Genomic DNA, 22,232 nt, shown 5'->3' on the forward strand with positions numbered 1-22,232 from the left:
ATTAGTCAACTGGGCAAATTATTCTTCGTAATATATAATAATTAATAGCGGACCTTATTTCTGCACATTCTTCTGAATGAAGCCATCTCATTCACCTGCAAGATAAAAATAGGTATACAGAAGATAAGGATACAAACAAAAAGCAAAAGCATCAATGAACATGTTGTCATGATGATAAACACAATTGTCAGATTTCACACGCAACAAATTAAAATTTAAAAGAAAAAAATTAAATTAAAGACGAAAGATCCAACACTTTTAAAAGTCCATAAGTAAAAAAACGCATTCCACACAGCATCTGACCCTCACCAACTTCTTCTAAAATGCTCTACACATGCGTACATATGAACAAAAACATAAAAAACAACATGTGGCCATATCTCAAAAACTTGACCTGACTGAGCAAAACCAATGTGATTTCTGGATTTGGCACATCAGATTCACCCTAAATCAGCTGAAAAAAGCCCAGACAAAAAATTTGTTTTTGACCAGTGTAATAATCAATAGAGGATTGAGTCTATAATAATACATATGGAATCTGCATGAATTAAAATATCATGTTTAAGCGTATTGTACGACCAGGCAACGCTGGGCGGCCAGTTAGTAAATATATATATATAATCATTTACTATAATAATTATTAAATATTAGTCCACCTGGCAAATTATTTCTCGTAATATATAATAATCAATAGAGGATTGATTCATAATCTGCATGAATTAAAATATCATGTTTAAGCATATTGTACGACACTCTTTATCTGTGCCTAAACCTAAACGTAGATTCCATGAATAAAGCTTCTTTCTTAGAACTGCACGCCTGTGGAATTCTCTTCTGTTTGCCTGCTTTCCGACTGACTACAATCTGATTGTCTTCAAGTCCAATGTAAACAAGTTCTTGATGAACCATCCCCCTAAGTAATCTAATTTACAAAATTCCCACTACTTATGATTACTGCGCTATAATCCCATTGACTAATGTATACTCATTAACCCTTATCCTCGAGTGGCCTCTGGACCTTGATAAGTGGGGACTCCTTTGTAAAAAAAAAAAAAAAAATGAATATATTAAAAATATTTTTTTCGTGAATTAGTCCACCAGGCAAATTATTCCTCGTAATATATAATAATCAGTAGAGGATTGATTTTATAATAATATATAAGTGATCGGCATAAAGTAAAATATCATCATTAAGTATATTGTACGGCCGGGTAATGCCAGGTGTCCAGCTAGTAAAGATATAATGAATAAATGTCCTGTACACATGTTGTATTCTTTGTGTATCTGTTTCTTAAATGTTGTCTTTTCTTTTTTTATTTGTAGAGCGTCACTGCGTTTGGTCGAATGATGATCGAACAGACAAAACAATGCGTGGAGGATAAATACACGATGGAGAATGGTTACAAGTTTGATGCCAAGGTCAGAAAAGGTCGATTCCTTCAGATTTGAAGGGGAGGGGGCATAGTGTAATTGCTGTCATTACATTATTATCATATTCACTGCAGCATCCGTTTTAAGAAAATGACTTCCAAATTTACCTATCTCTGGCTAGATCTGTATTTATCCCTCTTTCTCTAAAATTTATTGTTATAACTTCCTCCCGTGTTATCCGTGGCCTCTGTGAACTGAACCTGTTACCTCCACTTTTCTACATCTACTAACCCCATATAGTAATGAAAAAGTGCTCAATATCCTTAGTATAGAACGTGTATACAAATGGAACTTTATTTCTTCTATTTATTATTTGTGGATCCAGGCAACACTGGGCATCCTTGCTAATCACCTTATAATTTTGAGTATCTAGTGAAGAGTCATCCATTCTTTCAATATGAAGTCTGCATGTATCTCTCTATACTGTCCAGATTTTATCTACCTCTGATTTTATCTGATCTAAGCTTATCTTTAAGACTCATAACACTATGAACCGGTTAATAGTATGACCAACTCACATGTTACATAAATGTCCTGGAAACAGTACCAGTCTTGGACACGATGGCCCGATCAATAGGATTAAGATATGAGGATCAGTTGCTTAGATGTCTTTTGTCAGAGTTGAAGAAGAGTAAAGACATACCTTAGGATTTCGGGTGTAGCTGGTTCTTTCCTTCACTCAGAATGACGTCTCTGGCTGGAATATTCTTTAGGTCGACATTTAAAGCAGACATAACAAACAACACACAACACAGGTTGCAATATATATGCGAAGAATCTTATTCATTTTTTACAAAGATTACCACAAAAAATAATTTACAAATCATAACAATTAACTCTTTAAAAATAACTATCTAGCTACACCTTAACTAAAAAGCCTGGGGGGGGGGCAAAAATATAAGTGTTACCTCATGGTAGTCAGGCAAGAAAAGAGAGAGGAAAGGAAGGAATCAAGAAATTGCACTATGATTCCTTTTTTATATATTCTTCCGTGCAGGACCAAATCACCTCCTGGCTAGGAGGTCGGGAACCACGACAGCCAGTGACGCTAGAAATAGTGCCACAATATTACACATCCACTGTGTTATTCTCATTTTATTTCTCTCAATGCAACGTATGCCCTCTCTTTCGAGTCTGACTGTCCTATTCTGTTCTTATTCATTTGATTTCTGTTATTTATGAATTTATTTTTGCATTATCCTATGTGGTATTTTGCATTAACAATGACTGAGTTGCAAACTCCTTTCATACTAGCTAAGGATATATATTTTTTACATCATCAGCCCAATTTCCAAATGCTGAAAACAATTACAAACTATAAAAATTTATGTACTGTCGGAATATGGCGAGTTTTTCTTTATACTTTTCTTAACATTATTGTAAAAAAAAAAAAAAAAAAAAGAATGAACTTTTATTACAAAACCAATGCTACTATATTTAACACTCCTACCCTTAAGAAAAAAAAAAATTTACTTTTTTAAAACTTGTTAAACAATTTTTTCTTCTTAAAACTTAAAATTATCTTGAAAAAAAAAAATTTGTTGGAAAGTTTCTCTTGAAAAAAAATTACAAATAAAACACTATTATGGTCGGTTGTTTTATTTATTTTTTAATTTTTTTCATTATTTTTCATTTATTTTTTCGCTAAATGTTATTTCCTACCGTTACCTATTTAAGGAACATACCCTTACACCCCCACCCCCCACCGCACCACCCTCAATTTAATTTAAAAAAATTAAAACTTATGGTAGGTTGTTATATTTTCTTTTTTCGCTTTCCATTTTTTATTTATTTATTTATTTTTTTTTTTTGTAATTCATATCCGATGAATGTTGCTATTTTCTGTTTGGTAGAATTTGTAAGATTTCCTCAGCGACGTTTGGCATAATTTAGCAGTTTATGTCAGGTTCTGGCCAAACCTGAGCAGACGCTTAAATATGTCCGGTTCACAAAATGCACTAGCACCCAATAAATAAATGGATAAACCATAGTCAAGGGAAACTTGAAGGTTCCTTCTTTATTGGTCACGATACTGAGATGTAAGGGAAAGCAATGCTCTTTCCCTTAATCGTACCTCTTACTCTACCTGGGGATGGTAATACCAGTTCGAACATGTTCTCATTTATTAATCTAACAGTGGCTTTATTGTTGTTGGAATAAGTCTTAGGAGATCCACCTTCCCAAACTTTACCTTCTCTGAGAAAGGTTTAGTTTATTGCTAATTACCTGAGGAATGCTGCTGAGGCTGCTCAGGCATTTTTTGTACAATAAAAAAAAAAATCTGACCTTGTGTCAATCCCTGAAAATGTAGTAAATAATCACTTTTGTAAATTATGACCTTATAATGCTGAGTATTTAGTCATGTGGGCAAAGATGGCCACTGCAAACTGCCTTACTCAGCTACCCCAGCTGTGATGACTGGAATTTCCTTTGACCTCTCTCCCATTCCATCCAAATGATGCAAACAATTACAAACTATAAAAACAATAGTCAAGGGGGACTTTTATTATTCACTATATAGAGATATAGGAAATGCAACACTCTTTTATTTCACTTGTTCCACTTACTCTTGGCTTCAACCAGGAACTAGTAATACCAATCATAGATATGTCCACAACTGTCAGTTCAACAGTAGCTTTGTTGTTGGGCTTAGACATGGTTTTATTTAATTTTAGGAGGTCAACTCTCCAAAGCTTTGCCTTTTTTTTTTTTTAAAGAAGAGTTTAGTTTATTGTTAATCACCTAAGAAAATGCTGATGAAACTGCTCAGGCATTTAAAAAAAGGTACTTGTATAATTTAATCAAGACATTAAAAAAATGAAAATATTGGAAAAAAAAAAAAGGTTATATTGCACGTATTCGTAATGGAACAAAGTTCTCTGAAAAAAAATTTCAGGTAATTTCATCAAGTAGTTTTTTTTTTTTTTTTTTTTTTTTTTTTTTTTTTTTTTTTTTACAGCGAAAAAACAATTTATGATACCAAGCAAAAGGTTCGATTTTTAGGAAGAAAAGCTAGTATTAATGATGGGGAGGGAGTATCTGCGCTTTAACTGGAGTTATCTCCCCATGGCATGTTTAACAAATTCCATAATGGCTGACTTCAACACGCTCTCATAAGAACATGTTTTCCCACTGTAAAAAAAAAAAAACTACTCAAATCATCAAATTAAATGAAATTTTTTTTCAGAGATCTTCAGTCCAAAACGGATACGTACAATATAACCTTTTTCGATATTTTCATTTTTTAATGTCTTCATTAAACGGTAGAAGTACCAACAAAAAAATAAAAATAAAAAACCAACCTTGTATCAAACCTCTTGAACTGCCAAAGAATCTGGTGGGGAGGTAGTCAGGTACTGTTATTCCTTAAAAATGCAGATTCTTCTTTTTTAGGGTGATTACATTTTCGTGTTTTTATTTGTGTAAGTAGAATTTTTAAGTTAAATCAAATTTTTACTGTATCTTTTGTTTTTGAAATTCTTACATTAAAGTACAGTTAACAAAGTCCCTCCCCCCATATACCTGTATAGGGGTGGAGGTAGAACTATTGCAGAATTTACAAGAAAATTTTATCGATGTTGCCCACGATGGATTCGACATATAATAATGAAAAAGTGCTCAATATTTTTAGTATAGCAGGTGTGTTCAAACAGAACCTCATTTCTTCTATTTATTATTTGTGGACTCGGGCAATGCCGGGCATCCCTGCTAATCACCTTATAATTTTGAGTATCTAGTAAAGCGACACCAAGTCTCATTTTTTTCTGAGTCTTTGCTATGATTCTACCAAGGATTGAACTGCAGTCTCCTTACCTATTGGTGAACTCTAAACATTATGCCAAATGGATCAGACAGAAGACGAATAAAGAAAATTTAAAAAAAAATGATTAACCCGTGTTGTGTTTATTCCTTCCGGCACCATGAAAAGTGCGTGGGGGATGGATGTAAAACTTGAGATTAGTGTGTTATCTTCACTCGGTTATTTCTGTATTTCCCTGCTTTTAAATTTTTCAAATTTTGTTTGCATTAGAATTGCTCCTAATCAAGATAGGAATTGGTAAAAGTGGAAATGTGAAGACACAGGAATGTATATCTATTGTTGTTCGCTTTTTTTTTTTTTTGCAGGTCATTTATGGTGATACCGATTCTGTGATGTGTAAGTTTGGGGTGGATAGTGTTGCGGAAGCCATGGAACTTGGCAAAGAAGCAGCTGAATATATTTCAAGTAAATTTATTAACCCCATCAAGTTAGAATTTGAAAAGGTAAGCAACCTTCTCTTTCTCCTCTGTTTTATTTATATACTAGCTGTCCCTAACTGGTATTGCCCGGGATTAAACAATGTATTAATATTAAATAGTATGCTCAACACAAATAACTTTATAATAATGAGACTAATAACTACACAACTGCGATGTTATTTTATATTTTTTATAATTTTAAATTGTCTGTCAACTGTAGTTAGAGGTCTTCATATACTTAGACAATAAAAGTGATGCTTTTCAAAGTTTGTTATGTGAATTAGGAACTTGAGTTCTCCACTTTTTAGCAGAATTCTTTTTGATGTCCAGAAAAAGCAGATTTTCCACTTCAATCGGTCATGGATGTGAGATCTCCGCTTCTTTTATTAAAATCTGTGGGGGTTTTATTTTTGTGGTTTTTTTTTTTGTTAAATTAAGCAAAAAAACTGATTTTTCGTCTTATGACAGTTCTCTCTAAAAACTGAAAATGTTGATTTTGCTGTGAAGGCTAAGACTTCATGCAATTCATAAAAGGGGTAGGGGAGTTATATGACTTTTGATTCATCAAAGAATGACTTCCTGCCTCCTTACCTCCGCATTCACACTCGGTGTCTTTCTTTTAATTCTTATTTTCATAGTTGAAACCGATTGGAGTTGTTTAGGGAAACAGTTAGGGGTTTTTTTTTTTTTTTGTACTGCTCTTTTGTTTGATATACGGGTGACCATGATTGTACCAGGTTGTGAAAGTTTTTTCAATTTCAGCTTTTTTGCCATTGTTATTCCTATACCTGATTTATTTGTGTATATATGTACATCATAATTTAGTAATTTAAATTTTATGATGTGAAATGGTTAAATTTCAAATCTAGAATTTTTATTATATGCAAGATAAAGAATATATATATATATATATATATATATTAAATTTATTAACGCGGGTGATTACAGAAACATGTATGCACATATGTAGCCATTAATGTTTGTATAAATAAATTTAATATACCTGCTCTGTTCACTCATTGAGCACTCTTTGGTAGACACATGTTGTTTCATTGGATGTACTTCTAGGAAACTAAACTCTACTGGCTATATATATATATATATTATTGTTGAAATTATTCAATTCGTTAACCATAACATATCCTTGGTATAACCTTAAAAGACGCTCAGTGACAAAGCGAGATTTGGAAGCTTCGGCAAATGTGGAGTTGCTCGTTAGTTACCATTGTTCCCAGGTCTACACTTTGTCCCAGAGTGGTAATATCTGTTAGGGCATCTAGTGCTACCAGATTAGGCTGTCTGAACAAAAATGCACCAAACATTGATGCTATTGTTTCTTTTTTCTTTTCCCTTCGCAAAACTCAATCATGTTCTGCAAAACCAAAAATAATAACAATTTTTCTTTTTACAAAACAATCAAACCAAACTCCATGAATAAATATGTGAAGATATAAATAATTTGAAACATAAAACCTTTTTTTTTTTTCCAAAATCATTGGATTCAACATTAAATAACCCATATGCCTTATATATGCACTGATATACCGTTAAACAAATATAACTAAACCAAACTAATAATAACAGAAACTGTTGATTTCACGCGGCGGATGTATCTCTCCCATGTTCTTCAGTCTGTCATGAAGCAGATGGTCTACCATGATTAATTATATATTTTAACATCGTAAATATACTTTAGCTTTTGTATTTGTAACTGAGCACAGGCACGTTTTTTTTTTTTTATGAAATTGTATTATTGTATAGTTGTTTATGACTCTATTCATCTCTATCTTTCTCTACCCTTAGCCCCCCACCCTTCTCTCCTCAGCCTATTCCTCTCTAGTTGGACATACATACAAGCACAAATGCAACTATCTTTTATTCCTTGAGGGATCAGTTAGCATTTTCTAATCAAATTAGTGCATAACAATGTAGACCCCCCCCCTCCTACACACACACACACACAATGAAATCTTGCCCAGTTGACCTCCAGTGAATGAATTTTTTTTTTTTTTTAATTTTAGATATTATTCATCCAAGGCAATGCCGATCAAAGATATACTAACTTTGTGGGGCCTTTTTTTATAGTTCTTGAATTTTAGCTGGAAAGAAGTAGTCAACCACCTCAGCAAAAAATAACCTGCTCAGTGACATCCAGTATGCAAGATCTACAGCTGATGTACTAACTATTATATCAGACAGGATTAGTGAATCGCTTGACGGAGGCTTTGTCTCTAGAGCAGTAGCTCTATCATATAAAACATATCAAAGGCTTTGATAGAGTGTGGCATAAAGGTCTACTTCACAAGATCGTCAGCTATGGAATAGCTGGGAATGTTCTCTCAGTTTTAAAATCCTTTCCCTCTGATAGGCTTATAAGAGTAGTCATTGATAGGTAGAAATCAGAAACTCATTGTATTAATGCTGGTGTCCATCAGGTTTCCATGCTAGGTCATAACCTATTCCTGATCTTTATCAATGATCTCCCAAATCAGATTCTTAGGTCATTCGTAAACATTTATGCAAACAACCCGACAATATGGCAACACATACAAAGGCCAGCAATGACAAAGATCTTTCTGATTCTCTTCTGATCTTGAGAACATGGTGCAATGGGGAAAAAGGTGGTTGGTTAGTTTGAATACATTGAAAACTAAGCTTCTCTCCTTTCATCATAATCGCTCTGATCCCAACCATACTCCAACTGAAATGAATGGCTCTAGTCTTGGGTCCATGTCTTGACAAACTTCTTGGACTGACCTTCACTCCTGGTCTGAAATGGAACACATACATCAAATCTGTTGCCAAGATTGCTGGAAAGATGGTTGGATCACTCTACCACTCCAGTAAGTATCTCACTGCCTATGCGATCCTCTATCTGTAGAAGAGTCGGTGCATCCTACAATGGAGTACTGTTACCACATCTGAGCAGGAGCTGCTCGGCATGCCCTCTCATGCCTTGATAGAGTTCAAAACCAGCTTCGAAATCTAGTAGGTGATGCCCTTTTCTCTCTCCTGCAACCTCTTTCCTCCAAAAGAGACATCGCAAGCCTGTCTCTGCTTTATTGCTATTTTCATAGTAAGTGCTCGTCTGAACTCCAATCTATGCCAAACTTTCACAGAAAACACACAACTAGCTAAAATTACTATTTATATTTTTCCCCACTCTCTATGGCTAAATGTAAACGCAGATTCCATGAACAAAGCTTCTTTCCCAGAACTACCTGCCTTTGGAACAGTCTTCCACTGGCATGCTTCCTGGCTAACTACAACATGGCAGCCTTCAAATCAAATCAAATTGGATAATAAAGGTTTTAATATCCTTAAAACTATTTCTCGGCTCCAAATTTAAATGTGATATTCGTTTTCAGCATACTCAAAAACTTTTAAAAGTCAATTTAATGGTTAATGCTGAGTTCCCTAGATAATAACTATAACATACAAACTGATGGAACTGCTATTTTTTTTACCCCCTAACTCCCTCTTTCACCTCTGCCCAGTCTATTCCTGTCTAGTTGAACATACACGCACACATACAACTTAACTTTATTCTTTGAGAAATGAGTCAGTATTTTCTTATCAAATTAGTACATAACACTGTAACACCTCCCCCATTGATGAAATGTCATTCATCCAGGGCAATGCCGGTCAAAAAAAAAAAAAAAAATCAACTTTGTGGGTCTTTGTTTTGTAGTTTTTGATTTTTAGCTGGACATTCACGCATACACATAGGCATTTTCCCTTGACATAATAACTATGTAAGTGTTACAGACTGATGGAACTGCTATTTTTGTGCTCAGCCGAGTGACAGAAAATTCATGTTCTGTTCTTCTTTTTTTAGGTTTACTTTCCTTACCTGTTAATTAACAAAAAACGTTACGCTGGCTTGTTTTGGACAAAATCCGAGAAGTATGATAAAATGGATTGCAAAGGAATTGAAACCGTGCGCAGAGATAACTCCCCGCTAGTAGCCAACCTCATTAACTCGTGCTTACAAAAAATTCTCATCGAAAGGTAATCGCATTTTTTTTTGTCTGTTTTTTTTTTTTTTAATTTTTCGTATTTTATTTTTGTATTATTTTAACTACTATCAGGTCTGCCAAACTGTTTATACTGTAAAAATGGGTAAAAACCTTGAAATCTTTGTAAAATTTAATTCATGACATCTCATCTTGGTCATATTCTCAATATTTCCACAGATGTAACCTCCGGCCCTCTTTTGGGGCATCTTTTCTAACTTGGCAACCTTGTTTATGGGGTTTTCAAAATTTTCTGTAGATTTCTAGCGTTTGACTTGAAAGTTTCCAAATTTAAAGTGATGCACCTGAAAAAGGTTTGAGGTTACAATGTACAGAATATTAAAAATATAACCATCAAGATGAGAATAGTAGTCCAAATAATATTAATTATCAATCCACCACACGAATGGAAGCGGTACTCCTCTCTGTACCTTTTCTTTATTTTCGTCTTTTCTTTAATTTTTTTGGTAGTTTGGCCTTCAAAAATTCTTTTTGGCCATTTTTAGAATTTGGCTTCAAATTTGCCTCATGCATACAATATGCTTGATTCAAAAGATTAATTACACAGAACAAACACAGAAATATTTAAATGTAAAAAGAAAAAAAGACTTTTAAAAAGTTGATTTTTATGGATATTTGGGTCTGTATTCCATATTGTTTTCACTGGTCATCATGTTTTTCTCGTGTGTGAAAACAGACATGGTGAACAGTGATTCAGTAACCTATTTTTCTTTTGAGTTTTGTTTTTATTTATTTTTATTTTTCATATTAAACTTAAAAGGTTGTTTCATATTTATATTTGCTTATAAACTTTTTTTTTGTTTACTCCTGTTCACCTTAAACAAAGCATATTGCCATCTGAACATAAGGGGCCATGTCTACAAGGACTATGTGAAAAGATGAGTAGATATCTATTCACGTTACATTTAAGTTTCTGCAGATTAGTATAGTCAGGAAAACGGGAAACAGGGAGGGAATTCCAAGTCCAACAGTCCAAGGGAAGAAACTTGTCAAGTAGAAGGATCTAGGGATCTCTACAGTGAAGCGGTGGAATCTTGCTGCTTGACAGGTTTTTCAGGGAGTGAGGGTTATACCGAGGGAGTATTTGAGAGTTATACATGCAGGATGTGTAAGATATTTGAGAACAGATTTATCCATGCATAAAAAGGACTGTACCTATTAAACTTATACAGTAAATAAAAATACTTTTTAGTTGTAAGGAACATCACTCATTATATTTGTTAATAAAACAAAAATGAATTATTCCCCTTGCTGATTTATATATTTAGGTGATTTAAAAATATCTCATATTATCAATCGTTTGGGTTGGACTAAATAATTTTTTGAATAAGTTGTCGTGAAGTATGCTGGGACGTAAAAATTTCCAGGTTAGTGTCTGAGGGTTAAGGTTTAAAACCACTAAACAGGGTTCACCTTAAGTCTTTGTTAAGAAATACATCTAGAAGAAAAGAAACCCTGGTGTAAAATCTGAGGTCTACTGTCCCTTCTCTCTGTGGAAAATATGAGGCTGAAAATTTATTGTTTACATTTTATTTAGTTTCAGTTTTATTGCATCTGGCTTATTCACTTCTTTGATTTGCACGAGCGATATTTTGAGCATATATGAAAGCATTATGTATTTGTTTGGATTTTAACTTTGATACAAGTATAAAAAATCAAGTATTAAAAAAACTATACTCCTTGCTAATTTCAAAACCAAGGGAAAAAAATGATTTATTAAAAGAACTCTCATAAATGACCCCTTAACTTGCATGCTATTAACTCAAACAGAAAGAAATTAGGGGAAAGGAAAGAGAATTAAAAGTGAAAAGGCACTGCATAATAACGAGCTCAAAATACTTTCAGAAGGCAGGGAGGGAAGATCAAAGAGCTTATATAAAGGAGTAATGTATGTTTGTATGTTTGGCTAAAAGTAAAAAAAAACAAAAAAACAACAGACCAAATACTCACAAAGTTGGTATTTTTTTGACTGGGCGAATTAGAAAATATTATTCATTCTTTTAACTTTATCTAGTATGAATTTTTTTTCAGGGGAGTCAGTTTTCCAGCCAAACTATGTAGTAACTAAAGGAAAGTAACTCTAATTTTTTTAACAAGGAGTTGATTCCCTTATACCAACTCATTCCTTGAGGAATCTATAAAAACAAGTTGTGTGTCTGAGTGTAAGTCTAGAGAGAGAAATGGGCTAGACAGAGGAGAAGAAAAGAGAACAAAAATTGAAATAGAAGTTTTAATCGAAATATGTTACATATTTTGCCCTGGGTGACGCCAGTTAATTATACAGAAGACACAAGAAATGTAAACACAGGCAATACAAAAGAAAGAAACAACAATTTAAGTGGTGAAATATTGAATTCTGAAAAATATAAAATAAAATTCCCAGCATCATAATTTATACAGTTTGCTTTTCAGACGTATAAATAGCCTATATTGTATAATTTTAAAAGAGCTTGTATAAAAAAATATGCAAGTATTAAAACTTTTAACAAGCTTACCCTAAATAAAACTATCATATTCAAGAAATGAAACCATAGAAAAAATGTGGACATGTATGCTTGTGATTTATTTATTTTTTTTATTGAGTTGGCAGCACCTATTTACTAATCTCTTTGGGGAAATAACCTTTTGGGTAATTCTTTACTTTTTAATCAAGTCTTAAATAAATTGTATTGTTCCAACCTGTGGGAATAATAAAATATTTTTTTTTTGTCTGCAGCCAATCTGTATATATTTATTATTAATGCACTTATGGGAATTGTTGGCAACATTTCATTCGCAGGAACCCGAACGGTGCTGTAGAATACGCCAAGCAGACCATCTCAGACCTTCTCTGCAATCGTATCGATATTTCCAATCTCGTCATCACCAAGGAATTAACCAAGTCAGACAGTGAATATGCTGCCAAACAAGCTCATGTGGAACTTGCAAACAGGTAAGCATGACATATGAATACTTATGCTGAGAATGGCACATTTTTCTGTGAATGCTGGCTCAGCATATTCTGGCAGCTTACATAAACTGTCAGAATATGTTGAAACGCTCAACCAATGTAGCAAACGGCAGGAAATAAATTGGAAGAAAATATTTTTTTGGTTGTACTTGTGCAGAATTTGAACCAGACGGAAATGACTAGCCACTTGGCTTTGCTCGGAACATGCCAACTTTTGCCAAGCCTCGCCGATTATCAAAGCATAACAACACTACTTCAGAATAACACTAAAGAAAACATTTAAAAATAATAAAATCATCAGAAAAAAAAAATTAAAAAATTATAATGAAAAGGAAATAGCAACTTACTGTAATAAATTGTTTTATTCCTGTCACAATTTTTGTTTTATTCCTGTCACAATTTTTGTTTTATTCCTGTCACAATTTTTGTTTGATTTCTGTCACAAATTTTGTTTTATTCCTGTCACAATTTTTGTTTTATTCCTGTCACAATTTGTTTTATTCCTGTCACAATTTTTGTTTTATTCCTGTCACAAATTTTGTTTTATTTCTGTCACAAATTTTGTTTTATTCCTGTCACAAATTTTGTTTTATTTCTGTCACAAATTTTGTTTTATTTCTGTCACAATTAATAAGAAAACCATTTTTTTTTTTTTGTATTTTCCATATTTTTTAACAAAGGTTTAAAAATAAAACACTATTTTATGTGTTTCTCATGTAATTGTTTTGCAGTTTTTTTAATTTTTATAAGTGATGTAAAGTAAACTTCTTTTTTCTTTTTCTTTTCCTGAGTATTTTTTTTTACTCTAGGTTGGGGCTAAGCAACTGTTTTTTTCTTTTTTTTTTTAAATTTTTTTAAAAATTATTTTTTTAAAATTAAATTAAGACAGCTGGGATATTCCCTTAGGATTAGGTAAACTTTTCTATGGTTGTTAGATGATGTTAAAATGGGGTGAGAAAAGACAGCGGATGTGGAAGAAACTTTGCCAACCCATTCGGGTAGCCTTCCGATATATGGTTTAAGATGGAGATGAAAGGATCATTACCAAATTTCTGTTTCCACATAAACTTGAAAAAATAACTGTCAAGAAGCTCTCGGCTAGTCCCGTTGATTTTTTTTTTTTTCCCCTCCAATATTTTCCCTAAAGATCGTCTGCTTCTTTGCTGAACATTGATCAGCATCTTAACGTCAGATTACAATGAAACCCAAGCGCATGACGCCATGTTCTGAGCAAAACCGAGCGGACGGTTAGTTACGTCTGGTTCAAATTCTGCGCAAGCACCATTTTGTTTTAACCATGCAAAAATTTAAATCATTAAAAATAAATCATTTTAGTTAAATGATGAATCTAGTGGGTTTGAAGACTATGTTACAGTTCCGGAAAAAACTTTTTTTATTTTGCTAGAAAAGAAATTAATCAGAAATATATGTGGTCTCATGGCATTGCCATTATTTGAAATCTATGCGAGTGTGTCACAGTTTAGAATGCACACTGACTGATTGGAAAAATTTCCTACAATGCATTTGCAATTGAAATTACTATACAATAAGAAGTATGGCGTGGTTTGCTTGAAGCATTGTTAACAGATAAAAGGTATTTAACAATGTAACCCTTCAAAAATACCTACCACCTATATGATATGTGCTTTTTATCATACTATCTTTTTTTTCTGGCGTTTTAAAATTTGATCAGCGCTGAGCATACTCCAGTCCTAATTCTGCATAAGTACCGATATATGAACTGACTCCTACCCCAACATTACTCCCCCCTATTCTCCAGTTTCTAGAAACTTCTTTATCATCATTATGATGCAATTTCTTTCGTATTTACCTTTTTATAGATATTGTATCTTAGTAGTACTAAGCATTCGCCAATCTATATATATCTAAAAGCGAAAATGTATGTATGTGTGTATGTTTGTGTGTCTGCTAAAAACTTTCGACAGACACAACGAAAATTCACAAACTCGTTATATCGAAGCCCCATCCTTCGCTCGAAAAATATCGAAAAATTGGTCAAAAACGTTAATTTTTTCACCCTGAAATCGACAATTTTCAACAGGGGGGGGTCAACAAAAACGGTCTTCTCGTGCCAACGAGCAGTTCTACGCATGCGCCAGATGACGTCATGACCTGATTTACTTTAAATAGTTGAAAAACTGAACAAATTTCATGTACGTCGCGTTAGCTCAATCGATTAGCGCGTTGGTTCATTAATCTAAACATTTTGGGTTCGAATCGTGGTGTCAGATGTCTTCTTTTTTTTTTTCGATTTTTTAAATTTAAATATTGAACCAGTGTTATTTAAGCCATTTTTCACGTAACGTTCGTTTTTCTGTTTTTTTTTTACTTTGCTTATGCACCCCTGACCACACACCCAAAAATACCCGGGTACCCACCAATTTTTTAAATTTTAATATCGAAACAGTCTTATTTAAGCCATTTTTCACGGTTTTCTGTTTTCATCGTTCGTTTACCTTACGTTAGCTTTTTTTGTGTTTTTTTTCCCGATGTTTTGATTCCCCCCCCCCCCCCCCCGCTTAATTAAAACGTTTTCTTTTTTTACTTCGCTTATAACAATGCTTACGTCGTTGTCATCGTTGTAACGCTCGACGACTTCCGGGTGCGCACCTGTCAATTTGGTTCTTAAATAAATTCAAACCTCTTTCACTAACATTTTATTTTCAAACTTTGCCTCAGGGCTTCGGGTTCAATCCTCTCTCCCCCCCCCCCCCCCATTGGGTTCTTTTTTATTTAACACCACACACACCTACAAACACCCGGGCAACGCCGGGTACCCCCGCTAGTTTATAATAATAGGGGTAGGCTATAGAAACAAAATTTTTCAAATAAATGCCAAAAGTGGCTTATTACCTTCATTTATATGTAAATAGATGGGAACAAGTGATTTTGTTCAAAACGGGTCAAAATTGGAGGGTCGCTGGCCCCAAACGTGATTTGACCGCGTCAACGCGTGAAAATGGCCCAAATTTCAACCCCGAACACACTTATCCCTTATTGAAAGCCACAGGGTGCATTTTTTTACTATAAATGCATTTGTATCATTAAATCTAACATTCCCATTGGCTATCCCACAAGTATAGGGTTTTTTAGGGTATCTCAGAGTCCAAAATGGGTCAAAATTACCCCAAAATTAGCCAAAAATGGTCGGAAATCACGGATTTTCCAAAATGCACCTCCCATGGGCCCAAAGACACCTCTACATGGCAGAAACTGTTGGGAAATGCTTGAAGCAGGCACTCTCCTAACTTTTGCACTGTTAATGAGGGGTATAAGGACCTTTAAAAGGGGCTAAATATGGCCGATTTAGCCAAAGAGAGTCAAAACGTCCCTAAGAATCAACTTAGGTTGTCAAAAAGGGGCTTAATTTGAGTTATAGATGGAAAATTACCAAATAAGGAAATATTTTCTTTCTGTAACAATGCAATGGCATCTTTAAATAGACACGATAACATTGCATTGCATTAATTGTGAAAATGGCTCAAATTTCACCCCCGAACACACTTATCCCTTATTGAAAGCCACAGGGTGCATTTTTTTACTATAAATGCATTTGTATCATTAAATCTAACATTCCCATTGGCTATCCCACAAGTATAGGGTTTTTTAGGGTATCTCAGAGTCCAAAATGGGTCAAAATTACCCCAAAATGGTCGGAAATCACGGATTTTCCAAAATGCACCTCCCAAGCCACACAGGGTGCAATTTTTGACCATAAATGGCTCTATATCATTAAATCTAACATTCTCACTGGCTATCCCACCTATATAGGTCTTTTCAAGGTATCTTAAGGGTCCAAAATGGGTCAAATTTACCCAAAAATTAGCCAAAAATGAACGAAAATCACGGATAATCCCCAAAATGCAGGTATTATATCTCATCGGGCTCCTATAAACACTCCTGTATGGCTTTTTACAGTTGGAAGACTGAAATAACCACCTTGTTATCTTATCCATTTGTATTTAGGGATCTTTGGGGGATGTAAAAGGGTCAAAACAATCCAAAAATGACAAAATTACGCTTTACGGTACATAACATAGAAATCATTAGTTGATTCATCAATGATACTTTTTAGAAACATCGTAACTTTACTACATCAACTTCTCAGAAAGTAATTAATTGTAAATTGAACATTGAATGTCAATAAAATGCTGTCCAAGAAGAGTCTGAATTCATATTGTTCTCATAGTTACCCCAAAATTGATGAAAATGGCCCTCGATTCGCTATTTCTCGATTTGTAACCAATATATTGAATAACTTGATAAAAGGTATGAGTAATTAGCAAAGGAATTATTTTGTTATTTCAAGACACAGCTTCACTTCACATTACTTTAAAATCATTCAACAGTAAAATATCAATATAATGCATTAAAGAGCTCGTCAATCACATCATTATTCTCTAGCACAAATACTGGTTTTCGTCCTGTCAAGTTCCATGCACCAATGACATTGCACGACAAAAATTGAATTTTCAATGTCTTCTGCTCTTCAGTTCTTGCTCTGCTAGAAACCGTTCATGTTCCATATCGACGTGGAAAGTGTCAATGAGCCATTTGCGAGAGAGAGCCTTTTGATCAACAAAGAATCTTCGTTCATGTACATCAAATTTATCAGGATTCACATCTTTTGAAAGTGTATTGAGAAGGACATGGTGCTCTCGTTTCCATTTAATCATATTCACACGTCTGGAACCCTTTGCTTTGTAGGCATCTTTGTCGTAAATTTTTAGCGATCGATCAAGTTTGTTTTATCCCAGGTATTGTAACATAACGAACATCACTTCCAAAGGCTTTCTGCCACAATTGTAGTAATCGCAAGGAGAACTGGTGAATATGATTTTTCTGTGTCGTGGTACCATATTTGGCAGCATGATGTTGCACAGCTTGAACACATTCAGCCTCAGTTGGAAGAGAATCAAGCAGAAGATAAGTCCAATCGTCGTAATTATAATCTTCGTCAATCTGCCCTGCTATACCAGCCATGTTCATTGCATTTTACTAACTGAAAAAGAAAGCAGAGTTCAATCAAATTCACAATTAATGCAATGCAATGTTATCGTGTCTATTTAAAGATGCCATTGCATTGTTACAGAAAGAAAATATTTCCTTATTTGGTAATTTTCCATCTATAACTCAAATTAAGCCCCTTTTTGACAACCTATGTTGATTCTTAGGGACTTTTTGACTCTCTTTGGCTAAATCGGCCATATTTAGCCCCTTTTAAAGGTCCTTATACCCCTCATTAACAGTGCAAAAGTTAGGAGAGTGCCTGCTTCAAGCATTTCCCAACAGTTTCTGCCATGTAGAGGTGTCTTTGGGCCCATGGGAGGTGCATTTTGGAAAATCCGTGATTTCCGACCATTTTTGGCTAATTTTGGGGTAATTTTGACCCATTTTGGACTCTGAGATACCCTAAAAAACCCTATACTTGTGGGATAGCCAATGGGAATGTTAGATTTAATGATACAAATGCATTTATAGTAAAAAAAATGCACCCTGTGGCTTTCAATAAGGGATTAAGTGTGTTCGGGGGTGAAATTTGGGCCATTTTCACGCATTGACGCGGTCAAATCACGTTTGGGGCCAGCGACCCTCCAATTTTGACCCGTTTTGAACAAAATCACTTGTTCCCATCTATTTACATATAAATGAAGGTAATAAGCCACTTTTGGCATTTATTTGAAAAATTTTGTTTCTATAGCCTACCCCTAATAATAAAGATCAACATGTATTTGTATTTAAATAAATATCCAGTCACACAAAATTTAGCAAATAAAAGTTAATTCACATTGTATCCAGGTATACTTATGATTGACTGGTGTTAAAACAAAGACTGATGGATCTTCATAACTAAAACTTGGTGGACAGGACAGGTTGAAGTTTATTTGAGCTAAGTATGGTTGTATTGATTATGAATTTTATTAATGATTCGATTGGTGTCATCTTTTTTGGATCATCCTTTAAGGTTTTCTTTATTTTTAAATATTGAACAAATTGTGCATTTTTTTTGTGTGGGAACAGTGTTTAATTATACGAGGTGCCTTCAATAAGTTACCAGACATTATTGTTCAGACATTTAAAATTGTCTTAAACTCCTTAAAATTCAATATGTTATTTAATGCTATGCATCTTATGAGATGACTGACCAATTTTTATGATTTCAGGTTCAAATGAACAGCTACAGCAGGAACTGGAATACACCCTACTAAAGCCTGATTGTCACAGTTGGTGAATTTCAAAAATGCAATCTGGATGTGAGGGCACTTTAGAAGAACGATATGCAATAAAATTATTTTTTAAACATGAAAAAATGCCACAGAAACGTATGGAATGTTTTAGACTGCTTTTGGACCATCTTGCATGAGTCAAGCATCAGTTTCTGAGTTAGAGGTGTGGGAGGAGTAATGCAGTCAGAACATCAGAGTTGATTGGCCAAATAAAGAATTTCATGAATAAGGACTGTTTGTTGTGTGTCTACAGAGACAATGTGCAGTTTGATGTCTGTGGAAACTACATACAATTATTTGCGAGAAACTGAAAGTTCAGAAGATTTGTGCAAAGTTTGTCCACAACTCCATCCTTGTCACAGACTATTTAACCAAGATGGGCATCAAGACAGTTCCTCACTCTCCCTATAGTTCCGACCTTGCTCTCTGTGACTTTTGGTTATTGTCTTAGCTCATGGAAAACTTAAGAAGCGACAATTGAGGAAATGAAAGAGGCTGTGACAAGGGTCATTGACACGCTCACACAAGAGGACTTCCATGGGGCCTTCCAGAAGTTGTTAGAACTTTACAATAAGTGCATTGCAGCCAGAGGAGATTACTTCAAAGGGGACTATATTTTTATGTGTGTACTATCAATAAAAGTGCCCCTACGAGAAAAGTCTGCAAACTTATTGAAGTATCTTTAATCTATATAGAATTGGCTCAGTTATTGTTTTTCTAGTCTGTCAGATGCAAACTTAGTAAATGACTTGTGCACATCTGAAATTTGGTGAACAAGTCTGGCATAGACTGAACCTTACGCAGTTGGATTACAGAAAAGATAAATTTTCTTACTGATTTCATGGATAGCATTTTTGGGAGAAAGTGGCGTCATGAATCATTGAGTAGTTAAATTTTAGTTTCAATTAGAAATATAATCAAATGATATCTATATATTGTTGGCAAAATATCCATGTGATATGTTAAGGTAGTTTCTACCAAATATGGTTGGATGCGAAAAGAATCGTAAATTTTATGGCATTGTGTGGGGTTCACAAATGGAATGAAATGGTCTTCTTTAAATAAAGTTTAAAATCTGTAAAAATAAAATAAGTAAAAAAAAAAAATCCTGATACTGCTATAATATTTAAACTTGGAAAAGATAGGAGTCATTTTTTTTTTTTTTACATGGGAGTCACCACATCATAGCCCAAAAGCCACTCGTGGATAAGGATTAATGAGTGTACTGTAGTCACTGAGACATCAATGTATTAATAGTTAGTGGTGGAAATGATGTAGAAATGGATTATTTAGGGGGATGCTCAACAAGAACTTGTTTACATTGGACTTGAAGACAACCATATTGTAGTCAACTGGAAAGCAGGCCAATGGAATAAAGTTCCACAAAAAGGCAGTTCTAGGAAAGAAGCTCTGTTCATGAAATTTGCATTTAGATTTAAGCATAGCTAGAGAGAACGTGGGAAACTGTTGATGGTTGTCTTAGCTAGACAAGTGTTTTTTTGTGAAAGTTTGGCAAAGGAGGGGGGGAATATAGATTGAAGCTTAGACGAGCACTTGCCATGAAAATAATGATAGAGCAGTGACAGGTTCACAACGTCTCTTCTATGGGAAAGAGATTGCAAAGAAGAGAAAAGTATTCATTGAGATTGTCGGACTGACTTCCTCATCTTGGTTGTTATTGTCACAACGTTTCGGCCGTTTTGCCCTCCGGCCTTCGTCAGGTGAACGGTTTGTTAGGAGTCCTAGTGACATATGGCCGAGTGGTCCTAGACGTTGTATCAAAGTTTACAGTTACCCAAAGGTGCTGAGTTCAATCCTGAACGAAGGCAGTGAAAAAGTAACATTGAAAAACAGAGAATCAGCAACTATGTCCCAAAGCCTAGCTGGAGTCCGAACACGGTACCCCCGTAATAATAATAAAGGGTTGGGTTCGAGACTCCTAACAAACCGTTCACCTGACGAAGGCCGGAGGGCAAAACGGCCGAAACGTTGTGACAATAACAACCAAGATGAGGAAGTCAGTCCGACAATCTCAATCAATGAAAACAACTCATCTCAAAAATACAGACAAAGAGAAAAGTACATCACCTACTAGGTTTTGAAACCAATTTTGAACTTTGTCAAAGACAGATAGAGTGCTCTGAAAACCTCCTGCCTGGATGTGGCAGCAATACCTCATTTTAGGACTACTTGGCTCTTATACAGGTAGAAGATTGCGTTGGGAATTGAATACCTTCTGGAGTGGTAAAGTGATGCAGCCATTTTTTCAGCAATGTTGGCAACAGATTTGATGTAAGTTTTCAATTTCAGATCAGGATTAAAGATAGAAAACTGTGATCAGCTGTTGCTGTTGTTGCAACAGTATTCATCCTGGAAGGGTACAACCATGATATTTCAACTTGAAAAAGGTATGAATCAGTTTCTCTCTCGGCATTGAATAAAAATAGAAAACTATATTATGCCGTTGTTGATGCTGTTATTCCTGGTAGGGTTACACCGGCTTATCCTGACATGCACAAACTAGTGACTCTAGTCAAAATTCACACTAGCTAACTTGATCACTACTTGTTGGGGTAGGGTCCCTGTTATGTAAGACACATTCACATTTGAACTCTTTGATGACCTCTGATTTATTCTTTCTATTTTTGCTTCAGAATCCGGAAAAGAAATCCGGGAATTGCCCCGCAACTTGGTGATCGGGTGCCTTATGTGATAATTGCAGCTCCAAAAAATACGGCTGCCTACCTCAAATCGGAAGTGAGTGTTTCTTTTCTTTGTTCAAAACTATTTGTACCTATGCAGCATTGCCCTGAAATTATTTTTTTTTACTTGAAATTTTGTTGCTCTTTTTCATTTTTAAACTATACCATTTTTGGTTGACCTTTTACCAAGTTATTTTTTAAATAATATTTTTCAAGTTAAATTTGTTACAGTATTGTGTGATCATTAAATTATTAATTAAATCAAATTGTTTTAAAACTATAATAAACTGTTGCTGAGGCTCAGAATTCTCCTATTCCCCTATATTAAAAATAAAAAATAAAGAACAATCGGTATGACGTATGTACCTGTGACAGAACGAAAATATCATATTCCAAAAATTATGTAGTAGTTTTACTTTTATAAAGAAAATAATTTTAAAATGTTTAATGGAAATTCGTAGGCATTACAACATAAATCTCACAAGTTTGAATCCTGTTGAATTATTTCCCTTTATTTTTATTTATTTTTTTAAATTGTTTTAAAAATAGCGGACAAGATGTCCGTTTTTCGATTACTGACAAAATTTAATTTTCTTATTTTAAAGATAAAACTATTGGATCAATT

The 22,232-nt window shown here is 34.3% G+C and overlaps 1 protein-coding gene across 7 annotated transcripts in view; it reads left to right on the forward strand.

The window, feature by feature from the left end:
- Positions 1-22,232, forward strand: part of LOC145260396 (DNA polymerase delta catalytic subunit-like) — a 226,546-nt gene that overhangs the window by 120,603 nt on the left and 83,711 nt on the right. For all 7 annotated transcript variants that reach the window (XM_080118362.1, XM_080118364.1, XM_080118366.1 and 4 more), the window contains 5 exons: positions 1,324-1,419; positions 5,557-5,694; positions 9,509-9,681; positions 12,487-12,639; positions 21,560-21,662. In XM_080118362.1, the coding sequence (XP_079974488.1) occupies positions 1,324-1,419; positions 5,557-5,694; positions 9,509-9,681; positions 12,487-12,639; positions 21,560-21,662 (663 nt within the window). The remainder of the gene's footprint in view (positions 1-1,323; positions 1,420-5,556; positions 5,695-9,508; positions 9,682-12,486; positions 12,640-21,559; positions 21,663-22,232) is intronic.

Source organism: Euprymna scolopes, chromosome 36 (genome assembly GCF_053919585.1).
Source record: "Euprymna scolopes isolate OS-2025 chromosome 36, ASM5391958v1, whole genome shotgun sequence".
Lineage (NCBI taxonomy): Eukaryota > Metazoa > Mollusca > Cephalopoda > Sepiida > Sepiolidae > Euprymna > Euprymna scolopes.